This window comes from Misgurnus anguillicaudatus, chromosome 11, assembly GCF_027580225.2.
Source record: "Misgurnus anguillicaudatus chromosome 11, ASM2758022v2, whole genome shotgun sequence".
In the NCBI taxonomy this organism is placed as follows: Eukaryota; Metazoa; Chordata; class Actinopteri; order Cypriniformes; family Cobitidae; genus Misgurnus; species Misgurnus anguillicaudatus.
In genome coordinates this window covers 23,489,193-23,517,036 of record NC_073347.2, presented here as the reverse complement: position 1 = coordinate 23,517,036, position 27,844 = coordinate 23,489,193, and the positions used below count along the sequence as shown (strand labels likewise).

General features: G+C 38.4%; 1 protein-coding gene across 4 annotated transcripts in view; it reads right to left on the bottom strand.

Annotated features, from left to right (window-relative positions):
• zmiz1a (zinc finger, MIZ-type containing 1a) overlaps positions 1-27,844 on the bottom strand; it is a 156,204-nt gene that overhangs the window by 38,168 nt on the left and 90,192 nt on the right. For all 4 annotated transcript variants that reach the window (XM_055171100.2, XM_055171105.2, XM_055171099.2 and 1 more), the window contains exons 4-5: positions 13,576-13,692; positions 6,032-6,145 (exon numbers count right to left, since the gene is read on the bottom strand). In XM_055171100.2, the coding sequence (XP_055027075.1) occupies positions 6,032-6,145; positions 13,576-13,644 (183 nt within the window). In that variant the 5' untranslated portion in view covers positions 13,645-13,692. The remainder of the gene's footprint in view (positions 1-6,031; positions 6,146-13,575; positions 13,693-27,844) is intronic.

The window sequence follows — 27,844 nt, the reverse complement described above, 5'->3', positions numbered from 1 at the left end:
TCTAGCGCCTCCCCTTTCCAAATGCGTGTTGCAACTACGGTATCCGTTATGTAATCGCTGATCTCCTTGTCCATTGCAGCTGGTTCACGTGAAAACGCGTTGTGGAAACGCGTTGGTAGGCAAGTGCTTTTTGTCCCTCTCTGCTATTATAGTTTATCAATACGGCGGAAACGATATGGATGCATCCTTGGACTTACCCATTCAATGTAAGTAAAGAGGAGAAATTCTAAGCTTACAAAGAAAAGTCAGATCACTGGCAGAGGTCATTTGACACCAACAAGGACATATTTTTGAATAAAGACATTGATTTTGATTAATAAAACACTTGAAATCCTACTTACAGGCCCTTTAAAGGGATAGTTCGGCCAAAAACGATATTAAACCCATGATTTACTCACCCCCAAGCTGTCCGAGTTGCATATGTCCATCGTTTTTCAGACAAACACATTTTCGGATATTTTAGAAAATATTTTAGATATTTCTGTTCATTAAATGTAATGTTGCGGGGTCCAGCAATAGTCCACGACCTTCAAGTCCAAAAAAGTGCGTCCATCCTTCACAAATTAAATCCAAACGGCTCCAGGATGATAAACAAAGGTCTTCTGTGGGTAATCCGTGCGGTGTTGTTGTAGAAATATCCATATTTAAAATGTTATTAACTTTATAAACTACCTTCCGGTAGCGCCGCCATCTTAGACTCAGGAGAGAGGATTAGCGTAGTGTACGCACTTTTCTTAGTGACGTATGACAAATTCTGGGGGCGGGGGCACAGAGCAGCAGCAGAGAAACTCTGTACGCTGCGTAAGCTCTCATCCTGAATGCGCATCACTCCAAAATGGCGGCGCTACCGGAAGGTAGTTTATAACGTTAATAACATTTTAAATATGGATATTTCTACAACAACACCGCACGGATTACCCACAGAAGACCTTTGTTTATCATCCTGGAGCCGTTTGGATTTAATTTGTGAAGGATGGACGCACTTTTTTGGACTTGAAGGTCGTGGACTATTGCTGGACCCCGCAACATTACATTTAATCAACAGAAAGATCTAAAATATTTTCTAAAATATCCGAAAATGTGTTTGTCTGAAAAACGATGGACATATGCAACTCGGACAGCTTGGGGGTGAGTAAATCATGGGTTTAATATCGTTTTTGGCCGAACTATCCCTTTAAAGAGACAGTAACCTCAAGTAACCTACTTAAGTCTGTGTCATTAATGTTAATCAAACAACCAAAGACAAAGAGAAAGCACTTCTGTAGCTCTAAAAATAATAATTATATTTAATTTATACAATAAAGACAATGTTATAATTCATTTGATTCGATTTCTGTACCTAATGCTAATTTCAGACCTAACTTAATGTGCAACTTTGTTCTTTTTTATAAATGTTTGCAATTTCTTTATTTGTTATTAGATTTTTCCCACCCCGTTTTTGAAAAATAATCCGATCTGTGCCTCAAAAACTGTAATGTGATCCGAACCGTGAGTTTTGTGATACGTCACAACCCTTGTAAAGTTAGTACACAGTCATAGCCATAAATGCAATGGTACTAATAATTGGCATAATAATTTCATTCAGTGTTTCAGTTTTCGGCCTTGGTTTTCTCTTTTTCGGTTTCGGCCAAGAATTTTCATTTCGGTGCATCCCTAGTTTATGTTCATACAGATACACAACAGATACAACTGTAAAGTTTTAACGAAAGGTTAAGACGTATTGTTCATTGATAGTTCATGTTAACCAATGCATTAACTAATAGTAACAAACATAGCCTTATTGTAAAGTTTAAAATGTCTCTCTTTTCCAAAACATTTTTACTCTATCTTCCAAAGAAATTGGACTGATATGACATGAAAAAGGCATTTAACCATTTGTATTATCTGTTTCTGTAAAATCTTTGCTGCACCTGATCTTTAATGACTCGTGTATCACGCTGCTGCAGCCGTGCACTGCATTTATCCACCAACTAACCTTCTCAATTCTTAACACTCGGTGCTTGCCATGCAATTTATGTTCCACACGGGGTGCAAACCTAACTCCTCTTAATCATAAATTGTCACACATCTGCTACCAAAGCAGTGCAACAAAAATAACAAATTAAACCTGTGCCGGCAGATCATATTTGTGGTTTAACGGACAAGAAATGCTCTGGTGGCTTAAGAGCAGATGAACAACTATAAAAATGAAAACGTAGAGATATTTTGGTCCTCCACTTTTTGGATTTTGGACAGGCGGCATTGCTGTGCTCCTGCCAAACTTTAATTTCCCTTCTGCAGCTGCTCTTGCCAAATGCAGGAGCCAGGCGGACTGCCACGAGGGCTGGTATAAACTCAACCGACATTCACAAACGCATCCTCACATAAGCCTTTCCACCCAATATATTTTCTTAGAATGCAGGCCAAAAAATATTAAGTGATTCAACCAAACATTTTGGGTCACTGAACCTCACAGATCTACTCATTTACAGTTTTGCTGCATTGCTATGCAATAACAGCAAGACAATGCGCAGTCCTTGAGAAACAAAAAAACAACGCATTTATTTCTATCCACAGTGCAAGAGAGAACCGTCCAATCACATGGCCCTCAGTGCTGCCGACACGCAGGGGCTGAAGAGAAAAGAAAGCGGGACGGCGGAGATAGTTGTCATCAGTAAAGCTACTGACAGTCTGGAGATGTCATTTATCATTTGGCTGAGTGCTGATACTGTGCAGCTCAGAGACAATGGCAGAAAGCTCCATGTGCAGGTCTGCGGAGAACGCAGAGCTACCTGCTGCCTGAAGGGAAATATGTACGAGGTGTCCACATCTGTCAGTCGACATGCACGGTTCTTTCTTCTCTTCACCATTCTCACCTGGAGAGAAGAAGCTCCTCCCTGATCTCTGAGGGACTCCACTATATCAGACAAATTGATTACAATATCCAGAACAGAAAGAAACTACACATTACACATTTTTTAAGATGTCAAATAAATCTTTGATGTCCCCAGATCAAAATTCCATATAGATCATTTATTATAACATGTTAAAATTGCCACTTTGAAGGTGTGAGCAAAAATGTGCTGTTTTGGGTGTGTCCTTTTAAATGCAAATGAGCTGATGTTTGCACTAAATAGCAGTGCCGTGGTTGGATAGTGCAGATTAAGGGGCGGTATTATCCTCTTCTGACATCACAGGGGGAGCCAAATTTCAATTACCTATTTGTTCACATTCAAAACTAAGTTACTGGGTTGATCTTTTTTAGATTTTCTAAGTTATTAGAAGCACTGGGGACCAAACTATACCACTTAAATATTAAAAAGTTGGATTTTCATGATGTGTCGCCTTTAAAACATAAAATGTGAAACTGGGTACATGGACATAGAGTAGATACATATTGCATTGTAAATCTGGAGGTATTTAGTGTTATAGGGTTGCATTACTGTGCATCAAAGAAAAGTGTCAAGTGTCCTTTCTTTTTAACTGTATTAATACACAGCAGCCTAAATATAATGCAAGAAAATTCAAATTTTTCATGTCTTGCACTCTTTTCTTGATAACAGTGTGTACAGTCATTCGTTTATAATGAATAAAGCTGAAAGTCTTATGGGAGGTTTTTTCTAAATGAGTTACGCTTCCATTTATTGAATAATAATTACTGTTTGCTTTAAGCTGACATTTATTTCAAAAGCCATTAATTAAAAACATCCAGAATGTCAATTCAATATAAAAGGTCTGTAGGGCTGCAACTAATGATTATTTTCATAATCAATTAATTGGGCAATTATTTTTCGATTAGTCGACAAATCGGATAAAAACAAATATTTACTTAATTAGAATTTTTTTAGCTTATTATAGCTAAATAAGGCACTAAATTACAGTATTCACATGAAGAAGTGTACTTTTAAACGTGCAAAAGCCACACACTGTTACAGAGTTTTACTGATATCATTTTTTAAATTTTTTTATTTTAAGCCTTAAATATAAATTATGTTTGTGCAGCTTTTAAAAAGTAAATCTTTAAATGTCAAAATATAAATAAACAAAAATAATTAAGTCTTTAGGGATGTGCTGGTAAGTGAATTTAGCCACAGATTAATAAACTCAATATAATCCTTAACTTTATTTTAACAAAATAATAAATAAGCCATTATGATGTGAAAGTGATATACAGTACTGTGCAAAAGGCCCCCATCTTAGGCCACCATGCCACAATTAGATTTGTTGTTTTTGTAATGTTATAGTGATCATATATAATTGTTTCTCAGTCTCTTTAATAGAATACATCCAAAAAAGACGTAAAATCTGTATATAGTATTAAAACTGTATAAAAATGTAAACTGATGTGTCAAGTTTTTAGGGTAAACTCCCCTTCCACTTGAGTAATAGCAGGATCTCTTAAACCTAAATAAAAATAAATCCTAATTTCTAAATGTAAAGAAATTAATCCTTTTACTTCATTCTGCTCAAAAATGCTCAAGATGTGTTTAGTGCCATGAGAGGTCACACTAAACACCCACGATACCTAAAGAAGACATTTAGTCCTGAAAATTATTATTATTTTTTTTTTTTACATATTTCCTGAATTTTCTGTTTGAATCTTAATAAAATAGATAGAAAAATAAATATGGATGGACATTAAAACTTATAAAACAACAAGTCTGGTGGTGGTGGCCTAAAACTTTTGCACAGTACTGTATATTCCTTGTTACAGTAATAAAAACCTGGATTTCCCCCTTACTTTATTATAGTGGTTCATACTTTTTTTATGAAAACCCAACAACAATAAAACAAATACAAACTCACTTATACTAAAGGAAATGAAACCTTCATTAACCAACATTCATTTGCTCTTTTACTTCCTTCATTGTCCTCTCAGGGATGCCAGATCAGCGTAACAAAACCAGCCCAATGGCCATTTAAAATAAGTCCAAAAGCATGCCAATGACTATTCACAGCCCAAATATCAACAAATAATGAACCAAATCCTTTAATCTCCAACCTGCAGAAAAACCTCAAACTGCAGAAACGGTTTAAAAGCAGCCCAATTCAGAACTCCGAAAAGGCAGAGGACCTGGCAACGCTGCCTTGCATTTAACCAAGCTGCGTCTGATAAACATGCAGCATTGTATGAAGAAAAAGTGCCTCAATTTGTGCACGCAGCTCGCGCTGTATGAAGAAACAGGCCCGACTTTAGCGTGTCCGTGCTGTCACACGGTGGTGCGGGAGCATGTGACGTCACAGACCAACTAATCGATAATGAAATACATTGACAATGATTTTATTGATTACTTGTTGCAGGCCTAGTCTGTACATCTATGAAAAGCACCTAAACAGGACAGTTTTAGATGGAAAGGGTGCTAAACACTGGAAGTCTGCCAATGACAGTCACTAATAATGTGGGATGGGGGCTGCTTTTCTCTATTCGACTCCATGTTCAAAGGTTAAGTAACTGGCATGCTATTAGCATCACAAAATGACATTGCAAGAACAATTCAAACAGGTTTCTTGAACTGCGCCCTACATGTTCAGAATAAAGGTACAAAAGCTGTCACCGGGGGTTGTACCCTTTATAAAGGTCCTAATATGTACCATTTAGGTACAGATATCCATACCTTTGGTAGCAATTTGAACTTTGAGATATTAATCTGCACTCTTTATGGACAAAAGTGTACTTTTAAAAGGGTACCCCCGTGACAGCTTGTTACCTTTTTTAATGAGTGTAAACTTTTACCCTGTATTGAGGCAAGGTCAGGATGCTAACTAATTGATAAAGTCATAATTGACCTTTTAACCTACAAATGACTTATTTATAGTATGCTTATATTTTTTCAAGCCATGATAGGAGAAAGTATTCAATTAAAAAAGCACACTTCAGTTTTATACAACAGCATCTTTCTGCTGAAAGTCTGTGAGGTTATTAGAGAGAAGAGCCAGAGAGAGAGAAAGAGAGAGAGATGGGTGGGCAGAGGGACACATGAAGCATGACTGTTGCTTTAACCTTCGTCACTGGCCCCTGACACGAGGACAAGACTTAAGCAGCTGCTCTTACCGTCAAGCATCCCATCAGGCTTTGCTCAAAAGGTCGCTGGAAGGCTCGTGGGTCTCCGCACCAGTCCAGTAACTCTGTGGCCGCCGTCTGGAAATTGGCTGGATTCTGTAAGTGCTGTTGGAGGAGAACAAATCACAAATATTGCACAGGTTAATATTTGCTTCAAATAATTAACCAGTATACATGACCCTGTCTGTGAATTCCAGGGTAAAGTCAAAATCTAATTATGAGATTTCAAGCTCAAAGTTTGATTTCACTTCAGTCAATATTAAAGATATCAAGGTTATATTTTCACAGTATGTTTTTTTTTTGCATTATGTAGGATAATTTTATGTAGAAAACAGTAAATCATAAAAAAATACTTTAGCCGTGTTTTCACAGACTATATACAATATACACAAAAAAATATATGCAAAGTGGTCCCCCAGTCCCGCAAAACCCACCGGACAACCCAAGGTGCCCTGATCTGAACGCAGCTGTGCATTCTGGGACAGATCTACCCTTCTGACAAAGACCTCAGTGTGCATCAAGGCCTCCTCACAACACAGCAGTATGTCCTAATCCAGACTCTTCATCATCTTTTGTCCACTAAGATGTAACAGATCTGCACCTCTGAAAGCAATAGTCAAGCAGGCCGGCCAATAAGGCGCACACAAGAGGGGGCTGCTTTGTGGTAGAATTGAATAAAGAGAGGCTTATTCTCTTTTTTATTTATTGAGCGAGGATGTTTATCCTCCTCTCAGAATGAACACCCACCCGCCCCCCTCCCAAAATCTCCATCAACCGGTGGCGCACGAGACACGACAACAAATTTTAACAAACGGACACGCTCTTTATATCCTTTGCACATAAATGCTTCATCCATATTTGGCGGCTCTGAAAAAGGAGACTGTACACTTTGAAGACCATTAAATTTGTGGCGGACACCTCCTCTTCCACACTCGCAGCGAGGAAGCAGCATTGTCTTCGGAGGGCGGCAGAGGTCGCCATTTGAATAGGTCGCTTTGGTGTGTGTGTTGACAAAGAGCTCATCCGACAAAGAGCCAATGTCTGCTGCTGCAGAACCCTGCTGAGTAAATCCTGCAAGGCATAAGGAATATGTGGGCAGCGAACATTCCCCTCTGCCACAAAAAGGCTGGTGTAAAATAATCTCCATTTTAAGGAAGCCCATTCTTTGTTTAAGTGGACATACTGATGTCTGCGTCTGGCCAATTATTACACTTCTGAAACAGGGGAGTTGGGGAGGTATGAAAAGCCTGCTGTGGTGATGGTAGGCAGTCAAAACTACAGCATGTTAGTATGAGGGTTTCTGTAGGACTGAAACACAAGCTTCAGCACTCCACCTTTACACTGCTACGTGGTCCTGTATTCCCTCAGTGGTACAGCATTGCCATAGCACTGCAAAAGGTCATAGGTTCAAACCCAGGGAGCACACCAGATGATAAAAGGGTCAGTGACAAAAACGGTTTGGCAAGATGAGAAATTCAAAAGTCTTCTTAAAAACTTGTTTTAAAAGCACACATCTGGTTTATTTTAATTAACATAGTGTATTTATGTTGATATGCAATAAAACATTACATTTGCACCATTTTTATGAAAGTTAAGACTGAATGGACCTGAAAATGTCATATGGTGTAACTGCCAATTGCGCCCAAAGAATGTGAAATATTAAATCTTTTATCCACCTTCATGGCATGTAAGCGTAATCATCAAACAAACCCCCCCAAATTTTTTTTTCTAAAATATCATTTTTAGTTATTTCTAAATGTAAATTTTAATACTTTTTGTAATAATTGATGTTGATTTATGCAATAAAAAATTACATTTGCACCATTTTTATGAAAGGTAAGACTGAATGAACCTGAAAATGTCAAATGGTGTAACCGCCAATTGCACCAAAGAATGAGAAATATTAGGGGCTGTCCACACGGAGACGCGTATCACTGCATACGTATAAATTTGTTATCGTATTGGCGTTTCATCCACACGGATCCAGCGTTTTGGGAGACTGAATCCGCTATTTTTTGAAACCGGGTCCTAAAGTGGAAAAATCTGAAACCGACACACTTGCGGTTTCGTCTGTACAGCCAATCCGTATATTTTGTGAAGCGAAAACGTCATCACATCACGTGTCGGAAGCGTCACACGTAACAGCAGCAACAATAACGGTGGACTACGTGATTGTGTTCGTGCTACAGAAGCTACTAAAGCCTACTAGCTTTATTACAGCAGAATCTATTGCTTCTATGCAATTGTGGTGACCAACAATCGATAATGGACAACACCATACGTTGGTTATGCGCATGCTCAAAGTCTTCTTCTCCGTGTATATCTGTGGCAGAATTACAGCGCCCCATACTGGTCCGGCATATATATTACACCGCTTTCAGTCGGTTTCAGTGGTTTCGTGTGTACGGATTATTTTTTTTAGAGCAAGGAAAAAAAATGATCGGATAGGGGATGCACCGGCTTCGTGTGGACATAGCCTTAAATATTTTATCCACCTTCATGGCATGTAAGCGAAATCAGCAAAAAAAATAAAAAATAATAAATATAATTTTATTAGTTATTTCTAAATGTAAATTTTAATGCGTTTTTGTAATAATTTATGTTGATTTTATGCAATAAAAAATGACATTTGCACCATTTTTATGAAAGTTAAGACTGAATAGACCTGAAAATGTCATATGGTGTAACCGCCAGTTGCGCCAAAGAATGAGAAATATTAAATATTTTATCCACCTTCTTGGCATGTAAGTGTAATCATCAAACAAAAAAAACAAAAAATCATTTTAAAATATCATTTTATTAGTTATTTCTAAATGTAAATTTTTAGGCGTTTTTGTAATAATTAATGTTGATTTTATGCAATAAAAAATACATTTGCACCATTTTTATGAAAGTTAAGACTGAAAAGACCTGAAAATGTCAAATGGTGTAACCGCCAATTGCGCCAAAGAATGAGAAATATTAAATATTTTATCCACCTTCATGGAATGTAAGCGTAATCATCAAACAAAAAACCCAAAAATCATTTTATTAGTTATTTCTAAATGTAAATCTGAATGCGTTTTTGTAATATTTGTCCTGACATATGCTGAAAACAGCTCTGTTTTCTTAATAATCTTTGACAAATGATGTAAAAATGTATGTAAAAAAAATCATATTACACTAAACTAGAAGATTATTTTTATTCCACATTATTTTATGCATATATATTTATATTTTCATTTAAAAAATACTAGTTACACCAATTGACACAGACCGGTTACACCACATTGACATTTTTGCAATTACCCCCCAAATATTCCTTCAAAATAAAATAAAACCAGAAATTTTAGACTTTTAGGTCCTCAAAAAAGACACTGTATGCAAGTAATCTGCAAATTTATTTTGAAATGTTAACCATTTTACATTTAATTGAACCATACAGACACAAAATAATTAACGTCACGTCATTGACCCAAAAATGTATACCTTGTAACGTACTGTAAGTCGCTTTGGAAAACAGTGTCTGCCAAATGCGCAAATGCCCACCGTGTCCTTGCACTAACTAATGTTATAATAACTTTTGATTTTGAAAATGTTATAGTAAATTCTGTAGAAGTATTGTTCAGTGTTAATTTATGTTAGCTTATACATTAACTTTTTTTGCAAATAGAACCTTATTGTAGTGTTACCTCATAGCTCACTAAACGGAAAAAAAATCTGGAAATAACAATTTTCAGTACTTCACTCAGACTTGAGACAAAACAGGTCAGGATCTTGAATAATTTCTCTCATCAGCTAATCTGTTTAGAGGAAATCTCATTTCATCAGTCATACACGGGACATGAACCATGAATAAACGCCCCCTCCACAGCATCAGAATACTCTTCGACATCATTGCAAATTTGTATTCATGTTCCATGCGAATGATAATTTCTTCTTGCTTAAAAAGAAAAGAAAAAGAAAGACGCTCTAATTTAACGGAGTTGCTGTGCCATGTTTCGCATATTATATCTAATCATTAAGTCCTACTCATGTTCTTGACAGGGAACGGGCCCAGAGAAATGCCTTGATAATTCAAACAACAGTTTACTTTGCAATGAATAGCAAATAATCTGAACAATAAAGATGTTTAATTTTTGCAAAAGCACATATGCAAACACAATAAACTTCTTCGCTAAATATAAAAAAATAAATGAAAAAGTATCCGGCAGCATGGTAATCACTATTCACAGAGCGAAAGAAATGTTTTGTGAGCTTCTAAATTAAATATGATGAGATAAAGAGGATCAGGTACCACAAAATATAACTATAACAAATATACAGTATGAGCACTGGTATCCTGAGTGATTAACATATGAGCCGGTTCTTTTAATGAATCAAACAAACTCACCAACTCAAATGTTAATGCATTGAATTATTCAAAAGAATCATTCACTGAATCAAACAGATCAGTTACTGAATCAAGTCATCACAAAACGCATTCACGTCCAACCCAAAATGAGCCGTTACTGTGTTACATGTGCTTATACAGTATGTACTGTATAATCACTTCAGTATAATTACAGGAAGTTGTTCATTTAACAACATGTAGCTCCAGTTACATAAGCTGATTTTTTATACTATATGATCTTAAACTCCCTTGCTCCAAAAACGTGATTCATTTTAATGCAACAGTTTGACTTGAGTTGACAATGATATCAGTTCATTCCTCTCAGATAGACCAAGATCTCATTTAGTGTGATTGACAGCTATTGGCTTCTGACTGCTTAACGTGCGAGCTTTAACCGCTGGTGAGGAAGACTGTGCTGGGAAAACAGGGGAATTCTGCACGAGGAGCTCAGTAAATGAAAGTCAGATGGAAATGCGAGAGAGGGTGGAGTAAGAATGTATAACCGAGAGAGCGAACACGGTCCATTTGATTGACGTTACAATCATATCGTGATGATTGGTTCATGTAAGTGTTTGTTAGTCTTGAGATAGGACATAATGTTGAACACTACTGTCATTATAACCAACTAAAGTTGAAGAAAGAACAGGCTGTGTGACAGGCGGGCGTATAAATGAGTGACGGGATGACAACGAGATAAAAGGAGGAAATGGGACAGGATGGAAAAAGACCAGATCTTATTGAGAGATTATCAACTTTTCGCACAGTGTGGCTTGAAAAACTTTGTTTTTACATGTAGGCAAATGTATCTACACATTCGAACGCACAGCATTGTAAAGCACAATTTATTTTACTCGTACGTGTACGCAGACGTTTGAAATGCAATGCATCTCCTGGACTACATGATACAGTTTCTATCTTATGCCGCTTTGCCCTTGCATAGTACCCCACGGTTTGGTTTGGGTCAGGTCGGGTCAGCTCACCTCACTTTGGCTTGGTTAGCTTTTCCATCAAGTTTAGTAACACTTCGGAGTGGGAGGGATTATAGGCATGTCATTATATTTGCGCTGCCTACTGCTGTGACATCATAAAAGTGAGAGCGACGTTGTACATTCCCATATATTAATTTCTCAGTCGCCACAAAATTAAAATTGACCAACACAAATAGTTTATCGTTATCGCGTTTATCACTAAGTCTGTCTCACATTCTGTGGCGTCGGTCGACGCGCTCCGTCGAGCTTCATTTAAGTTACATTTAAGCATAAATGCGGATGTGCACATCGCGAATGTGCCGTCACAAACTGCAGGTCTGGAAAATTTTTTTATGGTGTTCCTGATTCACAACATGTTTACTCAACAGCGCAAGCTAGCATGCAGGTAACGCTAATCTTTTACATTATAGAGATGATGCTGGTAGTGACGATTCTCTCAGACCAATCAGTGATCTACAGTGTTTTCGCGTCACGTTTTGGCATCAGCTTGGGGTGCTTGAAACCCCGACCGAGGTGGTACTAAAAAAAGTATTGGGTACTAAGCTGACCCGACCCAAACCAAACCAAACTGTGGGGTACTATGCAATGGAAAAGCGGCATTAGGCTATCTTTGGATACAAGACCAGGAAAACGGCTGTCTTTGAACCTCTCTCACTGTACAACTTAGGACCACAGATGAAGAGCCACGATCACAGAAATCGTCATGATTGTTTCACTATGGTAATCCAAAAATCATGCAGTGTATCTGGGCTTTAGGTACGTGCGGTTACAAAAATCTGGTGGTGTGCGTACAGTGCGCCTGCTCGGACTATTCTGATGACGAAATTTGCGTCATGCGAACTTGTATGCGGACCCTCTTCTGTGCGTAAAAATGGGATTATACGTCTATCTTAACTAGGGCTGCAAGTTTGCAGAATAAAAGTTTTTGTTTACATCATATACGTTTATGTACTGTGTATAATAATTATGTATATATAAATACACACACATGCATGTATAACTTTAAGAAAAAATATTTATTTATATATTAAGTATTTTTATACCACTGGTCTGTTGAATGCTGTATTCTGATTGGCTGAGAAATGTTCCGTGGGTATGGGTATGCATTAATTTCTGATAACCGCACACCTAACTTGTCAAATGTCTTAAAATTAGGCACCAGAGCAATGTTTGTGGTAACCGTGGTATAAGAGGAATAATTGACTCCGGTCCTTTGAATTATTTGAAAATAATGCACATCCGCTTCGCGTCGTGCCGCATTGCACCTTGGGTGTGCATTATTTTCTTATAATTCAATGGCCCGTAGTCAATTATTCCTTACATATACAGTATAATATAAATGTAGAAATGTATATACACATGTAAAAATTTCTTGTGTGAGTGTGTGTGTGTGTGTGTTTATATATACATAATTATTATACAAAGTACACAAACATACATGATGTAAACAAAAACTTTTATTTTGCAAACAATTAATCACGATTAATCGTTATGCAGCCCTAATCTTAATCTGAAAACCTCACCCCTATTCCCCAGTTTACCCCCCTACAAATGTAAATGATGCCTGTGATTTCTCAGCTTAACAAGAGCTGACTGGGACAAAAGTCCCGTTGGTTAAACTGACGGCCGTCACCACACTAAATGTTCCATATCAATATGATTAATGAGCAGCAATTGATTGTGTTTTGTCTTTAGGTTTAATCAGACCCAATCTGGCATGCAAAACAGAGCTAACAAATGTCATTTGTAACCAATTAAAACGGCTCAGAATATCAATGGATCCGAACATGCCGTAGACATGATCTTATTAGCACTAAGACTCTCCTAATTGAGGCAGAAACAACAAAGAGGAGCAGAAATCTGTGTGGAAGTGAAAAATCCCGAACTACCTGTTCGCAGATTGGCATGTAAGCCGTTGTGACAGACATTAAATGTCACACCTACACATTACACACGGTAATTATCAAAGTCTAGAATCACAAGACATTGCCTTGGGACATGTCTACTGGTGTGTGTTTGTACAAAGTTAACAGAGCAACGAGATTTTAACCGATGGGAAAGCTTGGAAAACAGCCATTTAAAGGAGGCCAAAAGGAACAATAAACATTCACAGATAGACATATATAAGATGGCTTAGGGTGAGACTGCCACTGTAATTGTTTCTTGTTTCCCACCTGTTTGATGCACAGCAGCCTGTCATTGGTCTGCTGTATGTGCCTGTCCATCGAAGGAATCGAGTTCATCTTGACTGCTGCCTCCTCTCTACCTGGAAGCCATTAAAGTTCTTCTCTCTAAAAAAACAGACAGAACAGAGAAGCGTGTCAGAGGCTGAGAGATATACGAGATGGCACTTCAGCAGACCTGTGATCTCCTCATACGCTCAATGAAGCTTTGAAAGACACCGAGAGTGTTCGGATGACATTTCTGCAGTGGGTGAAAAGAAGAATTTCTATACATCTCTCATGTTCGTGAAGTCACTGTGAAACAGGAGGTCAGGTTGCATTCCTCCTTGAGTATCTCACAAATGCACACAAACTCAATAACAGCATGCTGTAGATTCAGTACGACTGGAGAAGAGCTGTGTGTATGTGTTTGTTGGTTTTAGTGGAAGCACTGTGACCAATTACACTCCAGTCAGCTTTCCAGTTCTCTGTGAAGCTTGAACCCCATCAGTGTGTCTATTACACGCTGTTAAAGGTATCAGGGCCTTACATTCAAGGTTATCAATTTAGCCAGCGCGGACTGATTTACAGTTGCATCCGCTGGCAAATAAATACGGGGCCCGGCGGCCAGAGCCGTAACTCACCGCGCGGACGTGCGGCAGGATTAATTGGTGGGAAAAGGAGCGGCGGGACTTCATCTCTCATCTGAACACTTTACTGCCGTCACTTTCAGAAATTTGTAGTCGCAAATGGGACAAAAAACTAGACATGCATGACCGCTGATGTACTCTGATAAAGCTCACTTCAAGTACCTCAAATGTCTGTGTGACAGGAACCTTTCGGAGGGTTAGAGACTGGTGCTCTACATCTGTGTTTCTCGTGAAATTAGACTTATGAGGTGTTATGAAATATTTTGATAAAAAAGTAAATGCAAAGTAAGAGTATCAAAATAAGAAGCATACAGTTACAAACATCTCTTCATGTACTATTTTGCACATGATTTCAAATGTCATCATACAAACCAGTTTTTTTTCCATATTTAAGGGGGAAAGATTTCATAACCACAATGTGTCCATGAATGGATTTAGGTTTTTGACATGGAAATATTTAAATTTAGCTTCAGTGCATACTATAAACATTTACAGTAAAGAAACATGTGGTATTTGGTGATCATTGGTAAATGTAGAGACTATAATAAGGAATATAAATGTGTCCAAGAAAAATTTTCTCATCCTCCGCAACAATTTTTAATCATTGTTTAAGCCCTCAAGGAACTAACATTTTAAAAAAAATTGTTGGAAGGGACATAATTGACTGTGACACACAAGATGGCTACCAGGTAAGCAGTTCATATTTTTTCTCTCCAGATAAAAGTTGAAATTTTGTTTGTCATAGTACCTAGACAACTTTTTAGTTCTCATTACCGAAATATGAATTTGTAAATGCATATATTTAATGTAATATCATGTTACGGTAATGATAATTTTTTTTATAATAATAATCTAAAGAATTTAAATAATTCTATAGGAAATATTTTTTAATTCTCTAAAATAATGGTTGTAGTAAGTTCAGATCTCAATCTTATATGGGCAAAAAAAATTGGCTTCAATGGTTTTTAAAAAAAATCTGATGCTGGACACATTTTAATTGTGGATTTTTTATGAGAATCATCCACATAAATTAAAGCAGATATATATTTTAGGATGGGTATTAGAATGGTTCCTTGCGCCTGAATAAAAAGGTATGTGTCACAATATGTCACATTTTTTACCACACACTCCCAAAACTAAAAAAGCTTTATGATGCTGCAGAAGAACCATTTTTGGTGAACAAAAAAAAAACAATATTTAGTCAAAAAAAACTTTGTGTAACAGAAAGGTTGGAGATGCTAACGGTTCTTTAATGGAACCATAAAACCAAAAACAGTTCTTCTGTAGCACCTTAATTTTTAATATTGTAAGACATACTGATTAAGAAATTGATTTTTATAGCTAGCTAGTTTTGGTTAATGCTGCAGAACCAAACACCAAGCTGGCAGTTAATGGTTAATCGATGAAACGCACTGACAGACTCAAACTGGTGTGGCTGTAGTGACGGTCAAAGGCCAGCAGGGGTCTCTCTATCACACACTGCAGCGTACCCACCCTGCCCATCAGATCAGTACCACCACAAATAACTGCTGAGTGTTCCTTTAAGCCTTTACAAGCGCTACAAATCCTCTCCTCCAACCCACTAACAGGGAACGCTCAAACCAGCAGCTCGCCTGTCTGACCTTGTGGCTATTGATTAACTATTTCCCTCCTTACCCCTCTGTCACTCTCACCTCAAACTACCCGCAGTGAAAGAGGAAGGAGGGGGAGAGTCTGGGATGGCTTTGTTTGGTGTGCAAACTCAAAGCTTCAAGAGGGCAATGATGACATGAAAACATTATTACAGCGGCTGGTGAACATCCTGATCTGTGACGTCAGAGAGCCGTAACGCAGTCCACACAGCTTGATCATGCATCCTCTCTCTTTTTCCCCTCTCTCCTCAAGCACGAAACACAGCAGTTATATAACGCAACAACTACCTCAATGAAAACAAACTCTTGTTCTGATTATTCAAAGAGTAGCAGACGCTAGCCATGGCGCCGTTCCAAACTAAAAGTGTACAGTCTGAGGCTTGGCCCGGCCGAGCTGGAAACATTAACAACACTTAATTGATCCTGCCTCTGCCCAATCCATATCTAATATCCTACAAAATTATCCCATTTACTTTATCCTTTTGTTCATTGGAAAGCTCCCTGGACACTTCACCTGTTTTTCAGACCTGTTTCAAGCGTAAGTAAAGCAGCTTTAAATGGCTCGCGATGAACTTTCATACCAATAGCATTTCCTTTGTGTACAGTAAGAGGCCTGCGGCTTTATACTGAAAATAACAATTTATGGGTAACTACATGGTTTCATAATAGCAATAAATTATGAAATGATTACCAAGAGTTGGCAGTTGGCCATTATCACAACCTTATTGTTATGGAATCACAATTTTTACCCAAAAAGTAAATAATATACAAAACTCAGACCTCAATATGTAGCTAAAACATCTAAATTTAGTTAGACATACAGAATGTAAAGTGTCATAAATCCTAAATGCAGGATTCCCACACCTTAGTTAACTTCAAATTCATGGACCTTTCAAGGATTTTTCAGGTACAATTCCCTGAAATTCAAGGACTAAATGTGGGGACACATTTCAAGGGAGAGCAACATACAATGTTTTAACATACAATGTTACAGTTCCTTTCGCGCTGCGTCACTGCGGTGACACTTTGGGGACGCCTCCAGGGGTAAGTGCGTCTGAATGTGTATATCAAATTTAACTAATAGTGAGGCTTAACGACAAAGACAGGGTGACGCGGGAGCCAGGAAGTATATCCCTATCTGAAATATTGCCAGAGACGGCGTTACAGGGATGCAGGAAGTATGATGCAGCGTCTCGTTTCCTTCTCAGGGAACAACAGTTACATACGTAACCCGAGACGTTTTCATGTGTCAAACATAACTATGCAAAAAAGCATTTTGGTATAAATCAACATTCGCATACAGAATATATAAGCATTTAAAGCGAACAGTTTAGCACGTGTGCTTCAAAGTCTCGAATTTTTATGATATTATCCTACACTACACAGGGAATAATATGGATTTTTTTCCAGAAAACTTCTTGCATAAAATAGATTCAAGCACTTTCAAAAGCTTCCATGGGCCTTGATTTCCCCCCCAGATTCACAAACTTTCAAGGATTTCAAGGACCTGTGGGGACCATGTAAATGACATTTTTTGGACAAACAAACAACAATAAGTACTTTACTTGATTATTTTACGGCTTAAAACCTATGTTGCAAAAAACTGCAAAGATCATGCTGCTTACAAATGTTGTTAACTCATTAATACAGGTGACAAAACAGCATAATACATTACAGCATTTTATAAAGGTTAATTCATCTCGTCAAACCACAAATGAGATAAGGTGGTGATATTCAGATATTACCAGGCAAATCAGCAGAAACAATCCTCAAAAGCACACAAATAAATCATTTCAGACATACAAGACTAGACATAATTCATAAAGTCAGTACAAAAACAAAAGCTGGAAGTGCAGTATAAAAAATAGTGAAAAGGCATAATGTATAATCTTTAAAAAGGTGAGGTCATGGAGAGGACTGGGAGAGAGACCCATAAAGAGACTGGAGGAGAGAGAGTGTTAGTTTTTCAAAGAGAATTATCTCTTCATAATCAGACACATGTTGCATGAGTGTGTTTTGCATTTCCATTTACGCTTTTTCCAAAGGTAGCTTTCTATAAATACCATCAGCGGCTTTTGCGGGTTAAGGACAGGGATTCACAGGTTAATACCAGCCTATAATACAACTAAAGAAAAATGCCAAGCTAGATCGTACGCTTGAGCATGCAGATTCAACTTAACTCTTTTATGTGGCGTATCTGTCTGATTGATGGAAAATTACCAATCAGTTTCAGTTTCAGAAGCAGGTCTATCTGATATAGGAAAACCTCATTCAAATAACTGCACAGCAGAAATGACCGCAAACATGTTTAATCTGTTATTTCTATCTGTCAAAAAAGTTTCATTTTACAAATACATCGAATTAATTTGCTAAGCATTTCAAACAAAACATTTAAAAAAAGATAAGACCAGTTTTTGACCAATCATATAAGAACTGGTGATGTCATAGAGCTTATGCCATTTTTATCTGCTATACGCATCAGACGGTCAATGAATGAATTGTGGGCAGTATGTGGGTGTGCTGTCTGATGCTGAGACCAGTGGGACCTGCTCGCTTTCAGCACGGCTGATCAGAGTGCAGTCAGACTGAGATCAGACCGCACATGGAGGGCAGAAAGTCAGAGAGAGTTTCTCAGCACCTGTTGATGTGACTTCTGCAGCTGAGTGGCAGGGAGTCTGTCATCTGCTCTGATCGATTGGACAACCACACTCTCTAACCACTTAAGAGCAGCACAACTGTAGTCGCCAACAAACAAGCACCTGTAGTTGTCCCAAAAAAGTTTTAGGATAATTGGGTCAGATAAAAGCAAAATGCATACCTGTTAATGCACTACAAATTGCTTTGGATAAACGCATCTGCCAAATGCATAACTCAAAAATATATATTAATCCTATTGCAATATCAAACCAAGTGGTTAAGTGCAAACAAACAATGCTAGAGCTTCCTTTTAAAGAATAAACTTTTACATTTTTTAATATTTCTTCAACCAACTGGTCCAAAGGGGATTGATGATATCAGATCCCCTCTTAAATTTAGAAAGGTCTTTGGACACTCCACTTTTTTTGAAAATATGCTCATTTTCCAGCTCCCCTAAAGTTAATTTTTTTTTACCGTTTTGGAATCCATTCAGCTGATCTCCGGGTCTGGCTGTACCACTTTTAGCATAGCTTAGCATAATCCATTAAATTTGATTAGACCATTAGCATCGCGCTCAAAAATAACCAAAGAGTTTCGATATTTTTAAAACTTGACTCTTCTGTAGTTACATTGTGTACTAAGACCGACGGAAAATTAACAGTTGCTGTTTTCTAGGCTGACATGGCTAGGAACTATACTCTCATTCTGGCGTAATAATCAAGGACTTTGCTGCCGTAACATGCCTGCAGCAGATGCAACGATATTACGCAGTGCCGAAAACAGTCCCCTGTGATTGAAAGTAACCAAGGGGACTATTTTCGGGCACTACAGAATAGTCAAGTTTTAAAAAGGAAAAATATTAAAACTCTTTGGTCATTTTTAAGCGTGATGCTAATGGTCTAATTCGATTCAATGGATTATGCTAAGCTATGCTAAAAATGGTACCGCCAGACCTGGAGATCAGCTGAATAGATTCCAAAACGGTAAAAATAAAATGTTTCACTCTAGGGGAGCTGGAAAATGAAAAAGTGTCCCTTTAAGAGAGCAATCATAGTTTTAACTATCAAAAATTTGTCTTCATTTGTAATAGTATATCTAACTCTATAATTTCAATCCTGACAAATTCTTTCAGATATGTTTTTAATAAAAATGTCCTTGTGCCGTCTTGCTATCAATGATGAATAAAAACTAGGTGTCTAAATATATTGACATTACATTTATGCATTTGGCAGACCCTTTTATCAAAAGCGACTTACAGTGCATTCAATCTAAACATTTTGCATCAGTGTGTTCCCTGGGACATCGAACCCATGACCTCTGCACTGGTAACTTTTTGGGCCCACTGTACTGTATAACATCCACTAATAAACAATCAAACTTTATTAGGATTAAATATACATTTAAAATATGCAAATGTTCAAAAATACGTGTTGATAATGTGTTTAAAGAGCTACAAGTGCGCATGTGTGTTCAGCAAGGAGCAGGGATCTGGACAGCGGCCCCCTCAGAATGTTGCCCCCACATAAAGGACAAGGCAACATTTGTTATGTGATTCTAGAAAGGCAGCGTAAAGGCTCTCCACTGCTCTCTATTGTCCTGACCTAAAATGTGCAGTAATCTCCAGAGCAGTCCCCAGCACTGTGTGTGTGTGTGCTGGCCTCCTCCTGCCCTCATCTCTTCTTTTCCTCTATTGCTCCCCCATTCCCTCCTGCCACTCAATCCACCCCTCCTCTCTCTCTTTCTCTCTCTCTCTCCGGAACCCGGACAGCACGCTCCTTTAACAGGCTGGGGAATGGATTCATTTCATCTAATGTGGTTTGGTCTGAAGCAGAGCCACTCACCCTGAGCAATAGGCTCCCCACTGCAGTCATGTGTTTTCATACAAGCCAATCAACATGCCCGCAGCGGCCCACCATATCTCCCCCCTCTGCCGCCCACCCTCTCTCTCTCTCTCTCTCTCTCTCTCTCTCTCTCTCTCTCTCTCTTCCTCTCACGCTCTCTATTTATTTCTTTCACTCACTCTACCTTCCTTTTACTCACGAAACGACTCCTTTTTTCCTCTTTCTACCACCACCCCCTCCTTTCTTCTTTACTCTTTACATCTGCCTCAGGCTTTCTGTTTCATTCGGGTCACAAGACACTTAGCTACTGACTTGAGTCTGCTTTTCTGTCCCTTTATCTCATCCTTCACTTTCTCACAGTCTCTTTTCTTCCAGCTCACTTTAATTTGTTTTTCTCCTCCTTTTTCTACCTGTCTCTCTCATTATTTGTCCAGAGCTTGGATCTGTTGGATCCCTGCTGGAACAGAAGTCTGGTGCAGCCCATCTGTGGGCTGGTCGGAGAGGGGAGGAGATACCCTTTAGTGTGGACCCCCCAACACAACCTCCTCTTACTAACAGACGATTTTAATTAGTGGGCAACTGATCAGTTACTTCTTTTTTCGAGGGCGCTCGATGCGAAGTTCGTCACAACATGTATGTAGCCCGTCATGTGTGTGGTTCCTTTTTTCAAAATATGTTTTCTGTGCGTCAACTGATCCTATGTGTATCACGTGTCCTGTCAAAACAAGTGCCTGCTGCAGATGCGCCCAAAGGGTTCATGACAAAAGAGACGCTCGCGTTTGCCAGATACTCGCATAATCTCATGCGTAATCAAAGTTTACTGTTAAAGGAATAGTCTACTCATTTTCAATATTAAAATATGTTATTACCTTAACTAAGAATTGTTGATACATCCCTCTATCATCTGTGTGTGTGCACGTAAGCGCTGGAGCGCGCTGCGACGCTTCGATAGCATTTAGCTTAGCCCCATTCATTCAATGGTACCATTAGAGATAAAGTTAGAAGTGACCAAACATATCAACGTTTTCCTATTTAAGACGAGTAGTTATACGAGCAAGTTTGGTGGTACAAAATAAAACCTAGCGCTTTTCTAAGCGGATTTAAAAGAGGAACTATATTTTATGGCGTAATAGCACTTTTGGGAGTACTTCGACTCGCCTAAAAAGTCCGCTCCCCTTCTCACTCTCATAATGGGAGAGGGAGGGTGTTACTGGGCCGAGTCGAAGTACTCCCAAAAGTGCTATTACGCCATAAAATATAGTTCCTCTTTTAAATCCGCTTAGAAAAGCGCTACGTTTTATTTTGTACCACCAAACTTGCTCGTATAACTACTCGTCTTAAATAGGAAAAACGTTGATGTGTCTGGTCACTTCTAACTTTATCTGTAAATGGTACCATTGAATGAATGGGGCTAAGCTAAATGCTATCGAAGCGTCGCAGCGCGCTCCAGCGCTTACGTGCACGCACACAGATGATAGAGGGATGTATCAACAATTCTTAGTTAAGGTAATAACATATTTTAATATTGAAAATGAGTAGACTATTCCTTTAAGGGAGTGTCTTGCGTGTATTTCGTGAACGTAAGCGTGTCTTTATTAAAAACGGTTTTGACGCGTGTTCAGCAGGCACTTATTTTGACAAAACACGTGATGCACACAGAATCTCTCGAGGCTTAGAATACATATTTTGTGAAAAAGGAACCACACGCATGCACTCTAAACACTTGAATTAGCGCGCCTTGGTTGAGTAGTCACGAGCAGTCACTACAACTAATACAGGTTTTTATTAGAAGTTTGCAGTTATTAGAAGTTGGTTGGCTTTATATAACACGAGTAAATAATGTAAGACTGCACATAAGCACAATAAAAATATGAACATTCTTTTAAAAATCTATGCAAATATTACTAAAACCATTAAACATAATGTTGCATTATCCAGTTTCAGAACTGACATCTCAAAAATCGCTTATATATACACAACAAGGTAAAACTATGTAACAGTACTGTTTATAGCTACAGTACACATAATTAGTTTCTGTCACATTATAAGTGCAAGTTACATGATCGTTGCTATTTTGGTTATTTCCATCATTGCCCAACCACCACTGGTAGTTGATGTCGGCTCATGCTCAAACCAGGACACAGCATTGCATTAGTTGCTGCTTTGTATCAGCTGTGTTTATATTACTTTCATTTTTCTTACGAGAAATGTGAACATGAGCATTCGCATACAAAACTGTTCATATTTGCTTCCTAATGCACAGCGTTTTTTTTCTCACATTCCTTTTACACCTCGGTAGAAGCGGAACGACCTTAGTCGGTTTGACCTTGGCCCCGAGCGCAAGCACAGAGACTAAATGAAAAGCACATCACTAACAGAGGGCGAGTATGGCCACCCTGAAAATAATGTCAACCCAGCATTTCCTGTGTGAAGGGAGCAAAATGGATCCTGGCCTCAGACCGATCTGCTGCTGGGCTGCTGTACAGATAATATCCACTTTAATTTCTCACCTGAGGGGAAGTTCTCACAAGGGAGCCGCTGACGGCAGGCTGGCCACGTGACAGCCATTTTCACCGCCTCGCTGCACGTTGTCAATTTAAAATCTTTCGGACTAATCTGCGACCAGTTTTGAAATATTGTGACCAGAATAAAGCGAAGTGATTCTCGATCAGACAGTTTAAGCTACTACATGGAAAGGACTACAACATCTCCTTTCAAAGTCCATCAATTATCCAATATAAGGAAGGTGATGAAAAATAAAGCTCTTTATACCAGCAACTATTTTGAGGCCTGTGCACTTTCCAAAACGGGCAGCCGGTTGTGAAATTGTGTGCAGCTGTTTAACTATTTGATATTCGAGAGCATTTGGTGTCTATAAATATTGAACAGCAGTACGGTGCCAGAGGTCCCTACAATGGCACGTATGTGTCACCAGATACCCCAGGACAATCCCATCATGCCACGAATACATTGGGGGAACAGAAACAGCGATTCTAGTACGATCTATGAACTCACTTAATGCTTTATGTGTCGGCTCACTTCAGCCCTGATTCACTGCACAAAAAAGCTGGGTGAAAAACTCCAGCTATCCCAGATAAGGGCTTCGCGAATGTGGATGGCGCACGGCTGTCCAACCGGAGTCGGCCACAAATCACAGTGTGTGTAAATCACGATTTAACCCTTTGCTCTTATCAACGCATTGCCGGGCATGTTTGTGTGTGAAAGTGCACGCAAATGTGTGTCTGTCTGTGTGAGGTTGAGCAAAAGCATGTCCAGCATTCCAAACAATCTTCTCTCACCCTTCTTTGGCTCATCCCGACATTCTCTTATTTGTCAGAGATCGCCAACTGCCAGAGCTGGACAGGCCTGCGTAAATAAACTGGGAAGTCACAGTGGTAAACCTGCCCAAGTCATGTGTCTCACTGATTGGTCCGTTTGCGATAATTATTTAAATTATTATAATAACTCTATTACGTATAAGAGGCCATGCATTACAATATTTAAAAAAATATTAAAACCTTCTTGTGGACTGCAATGCTTATTTCTTTCATAATATGGCTGCAAGGGAAATAAAACTATAGACAATGATGTTTATATAGTCACTGTATGTAATTATATGCAATGACACAATCTGTTCTGTTCAGATCTAAAAATAGGACGACCCTTAAATGTCTTAGAGTATAAAAGATGCTTTCAAATGGATACAGAAAGAACAAGACTTAACAGATTATGTTATGTACATTTTTAATGTTTACAATATCAATTTACCCTGCTGTAATATGGCAATGCAGCACATTTACTAGATTTATTACTTTCATAGTATCGGTTGAAAGAGGGAGACAAACCCCAGCCGTGCATAAAAGAAAATGTGGTCTTACTCTCATAAAGACCCTTAAATCTTCAAGTTTCTAATTTAGAGTGCCAGCAAAAAGAAGAAACTGCAGGCCAGGCCTTTTAGGAAAAAATGTAATTTACGTTCCTGCACAGTTGGTTAAACTCTAGCCGTATTTCAGATCGAGGGAAGAGAGCTCAGGCTTTATCTGAAAGAAGTGAACTCAGCAAAACTGAACATTGGGTTTGTGGACCATGAGTGAGAGCTGACAGGCTAGTGTAAACCGAACCCCGCAGGCAGCAGACCAGTTTGGCTGCTGGTGGACTCCTCAGTGCTGAATAGGTAAGCTGAGAAATTCCATGGCCTTCTGTTTCAGGTCTGCTTTAAAAGTGCTGAAACATCAACAACTCTATAGTCTACTAGCAGGCCAGGCTCTGGGCTTTCTCACTGACACACTGAAGGACACGATTTCTGTGCTCCATGGCAGAAGAACCACTAATAGTTCTTTTATGCAGAATAGTTGTAGGCACCATTTCAACTGTGACACTGCCTGTGAAAACCCAGTTAAAATATTTTTTTGTCATTTACTGGTTTCTACATAAAATCATCTTAAAGGCTGTTTACACCTGGTATTAAAGGAAAACACCACCATTTTTCAATATTTTACTATGTCCTTACCTCAACTTAGATGAATTAATACACACCTATCTTTTTTCAACGCGTGCACTTAATCTTTGTATAGCGCCTTGTGAATGTGTTAGCATTTAGCCTAGCCCCATTCATTCCTTAGGATCCAAACAGGGATGAATTTAGAAGCCACCTAACACTTCCATATTTTCCCCATTTAAAAACGGTTATATGAGTAGTTACACGAGTAAGTATGGTGCACAAAACAAAATGTGGCGATCTTTTAAGCTGATAGAAAATGAGAACTATATTGTATGGCGGAAGAGCACTTTGTTTGCAGCACTTTGACCTGAGGTGCAGTAATATTGACGGACGATATACAATATAGTTCTCAATTTTTATCTGCTTAAAGAATCGCCACGTTTTATTTTGTGCCACCATACTTACCCGTCTTTAAATAGGGAAAACATCAAATTGTTTGGTGGCTTCTAAATTCATCCTTGTTTGGATCCTAAGGAATGAATGGGGCTAGGCTAAATGCTAACACATTCACGACACACTGTACAAAGATTAAGTGCACGCATGGAAAAAAAATATAGGTTTGTATTAATTTGTCTAAGTTGAGGTAAGACCTACAAAGCGGCAATTTTACCATCTTATAATAAATTATCTATATGATATTTTGAGCTAAAGTAAACATATGTACACAAAAGAGGGACACAAAAGATTTAGTTAACATCTTAAAAAAAGTCTTGTGAAATGTCCCCTTTAAGCCACCTTTCCACTGCACACAACATTCGGAAACGATTGTCGGAGTTTGGGAGACAATAAATAAATAATAACGTATACATATTAAATTAATAATGTATAACTTATCAATAATTAATGGTTTATTTAAAGGTGACATAGAATGATTGAACGGAGTATTTATCCTTGTTCTGTGATGTGACATGTAGACAAAAAAAATTTGTTTGGGTCTGTAATGCCTTAGAAGCTTCCTAAAAACCTCTCTCAGGTAGCTCTATTAGGGTGGGGGATTTTAAACAAGTGGTTTTGCACCTATTTGGCTCCCTCTACTGGCTTAACTTGCAATCTCATTACTGATTGGTCGACTTTGCTGCCACTCAAAAATGTAGCCAATTATTTTAAAGTGGAGGGGCAGTTAGATGCCTGTGATGCCATAAGCATCAGTTTTTCAGATTGGGCTGTTTTCTGGCTGACATTTCTAAAAGAGGAATTTCTATGAGACTGAGATGTTAAGCATGTTAAGCACTTTTTGTATGTTTGTGAATGTGGGTAGACTACCATTATTCAACAAAGACAAGGTAAAAATGGTTTTTCATTCCCCTTTAAAGGATTCAAGTGGACTTAGAAAAGGATTAGATAATTTTCACCTTGTACAGTGTTTTGATAGGAATACACTAAAATACATCACTTCCAGCGTATCGCATACGGTGTAGTCACACAAGTTAAAATTTTTCGAATCCAACTGTCAAAACATTACAGAAAATTACGAATCTGCAGACAGTCGGCATCTCACGCAGCCCCTTTGCGACTCTCCATAGGCAATAAATAAATTCCGGTCTTTCGTCGTTTGTCGTGTGCAGTGAAAAGGGCGGTTTTAGACCAAACTTTGAAATGCTCTCTTATTTGTAAGTCACATTGAATAAAAGCATCAGCTAAATGAATTAAAAAAAAGGTAAAATTACTTTTGCCAAAAGAGAAATCAGATAAGCAGAAGAACTGAGCCAAGTCTCCATCAGACCCATTGCTATCTAGTGTAAACCATCTATGATACTCATTTTAAATCAAATAAAAAGCTGGTTCATATAATCAAATTTAAGGATGGGAAATACAACAAAACAAAACATTGTTGAAAACCAATACACAAGTGGGAACTTACCACTTTATGTTTTTGTTTTTCTTTACCACTGGTAATGCGCCAAACAACTTACAGCTTACAGCCAATGGTGGTAATCACGAAATTAATGGGTCTGCCTGATATATTAGTCTATCACTACTACTAAAAGTACACAACGTGATTACACATTCACAAACATAAACACAGTATTGTATTTTGACAGCCATGTTAATTTGACGGGTTGGAGGATCACTGGGGACCGCTGGGGGTTGGGGTAGCACAGGGAGGAGGGATTTTCTTTAGAAACCATTCTGTATCTTTTACGACAGTAAATTTGCATTCAAACAAAAACTGATCACAAAAAACACATTATGAAAAAGACCTCACCGTAATTTACATATCCAGACTTTCAAACACAGCCACGCGCTCGCACATCATTCACAAGTGTGACTAACATTTCTCAAAAAGCTCCAACATCCGACCTCCTGCTCAGCAGCTCCTGCTGCGCTAGAGTTTTCTTGTGTTTTATAAGACAAATCTAATTAGTGTGAAACTCCAATTAGATGAAAAGAAAACTATTAGAGGCAAAAGACAGTTTCCAGGAATAGAACCTGTCGATAGGGTGAAACTTTTGTACTGTGACGTTTGGTATTGGTTTAAAAAATATAGTGCATCTGATGAACCCAGCTGAGTGAAAATACAGTGTTTTTAATTATCTCACCGACTAATTAAAAAGACTGATCAATGGCAGTGTTTACAGCTCATAGCTCTTACACCTGTTTGTAACTGCACTCGGTCTATTGGGCTAGAGAACTGAGTAAAGCGGGTTACAGGAGAGCAATCTTCAATGTTTGCTGCTTACAAAGCTCTCAGATTGCAAGCATAATGGAATCAGCCCGAAATGGACTCACATCAAGCTCATGATTAGCACATGATCTTCTGGCCAGACCCACTCTGCAGTGGTGGCAGTATTTGCTGTGCTATCGGTGGAGCACATGAAGCAGCCAACCCTGCTAGGAGTTAGGCAATATTGTTGGTCCCATACTGACACTTGTATAAGCCACCTGTTTTGGGAAGATACTTTAACATCTAACACAATACAAAAACAGCATGTTTAGACACTACAGAACCAATTTTTCCAACCCATGCCTGGACATACCTGGATATAGACCGGAAATGATCGCAGTAGAGGCAGAATGTAC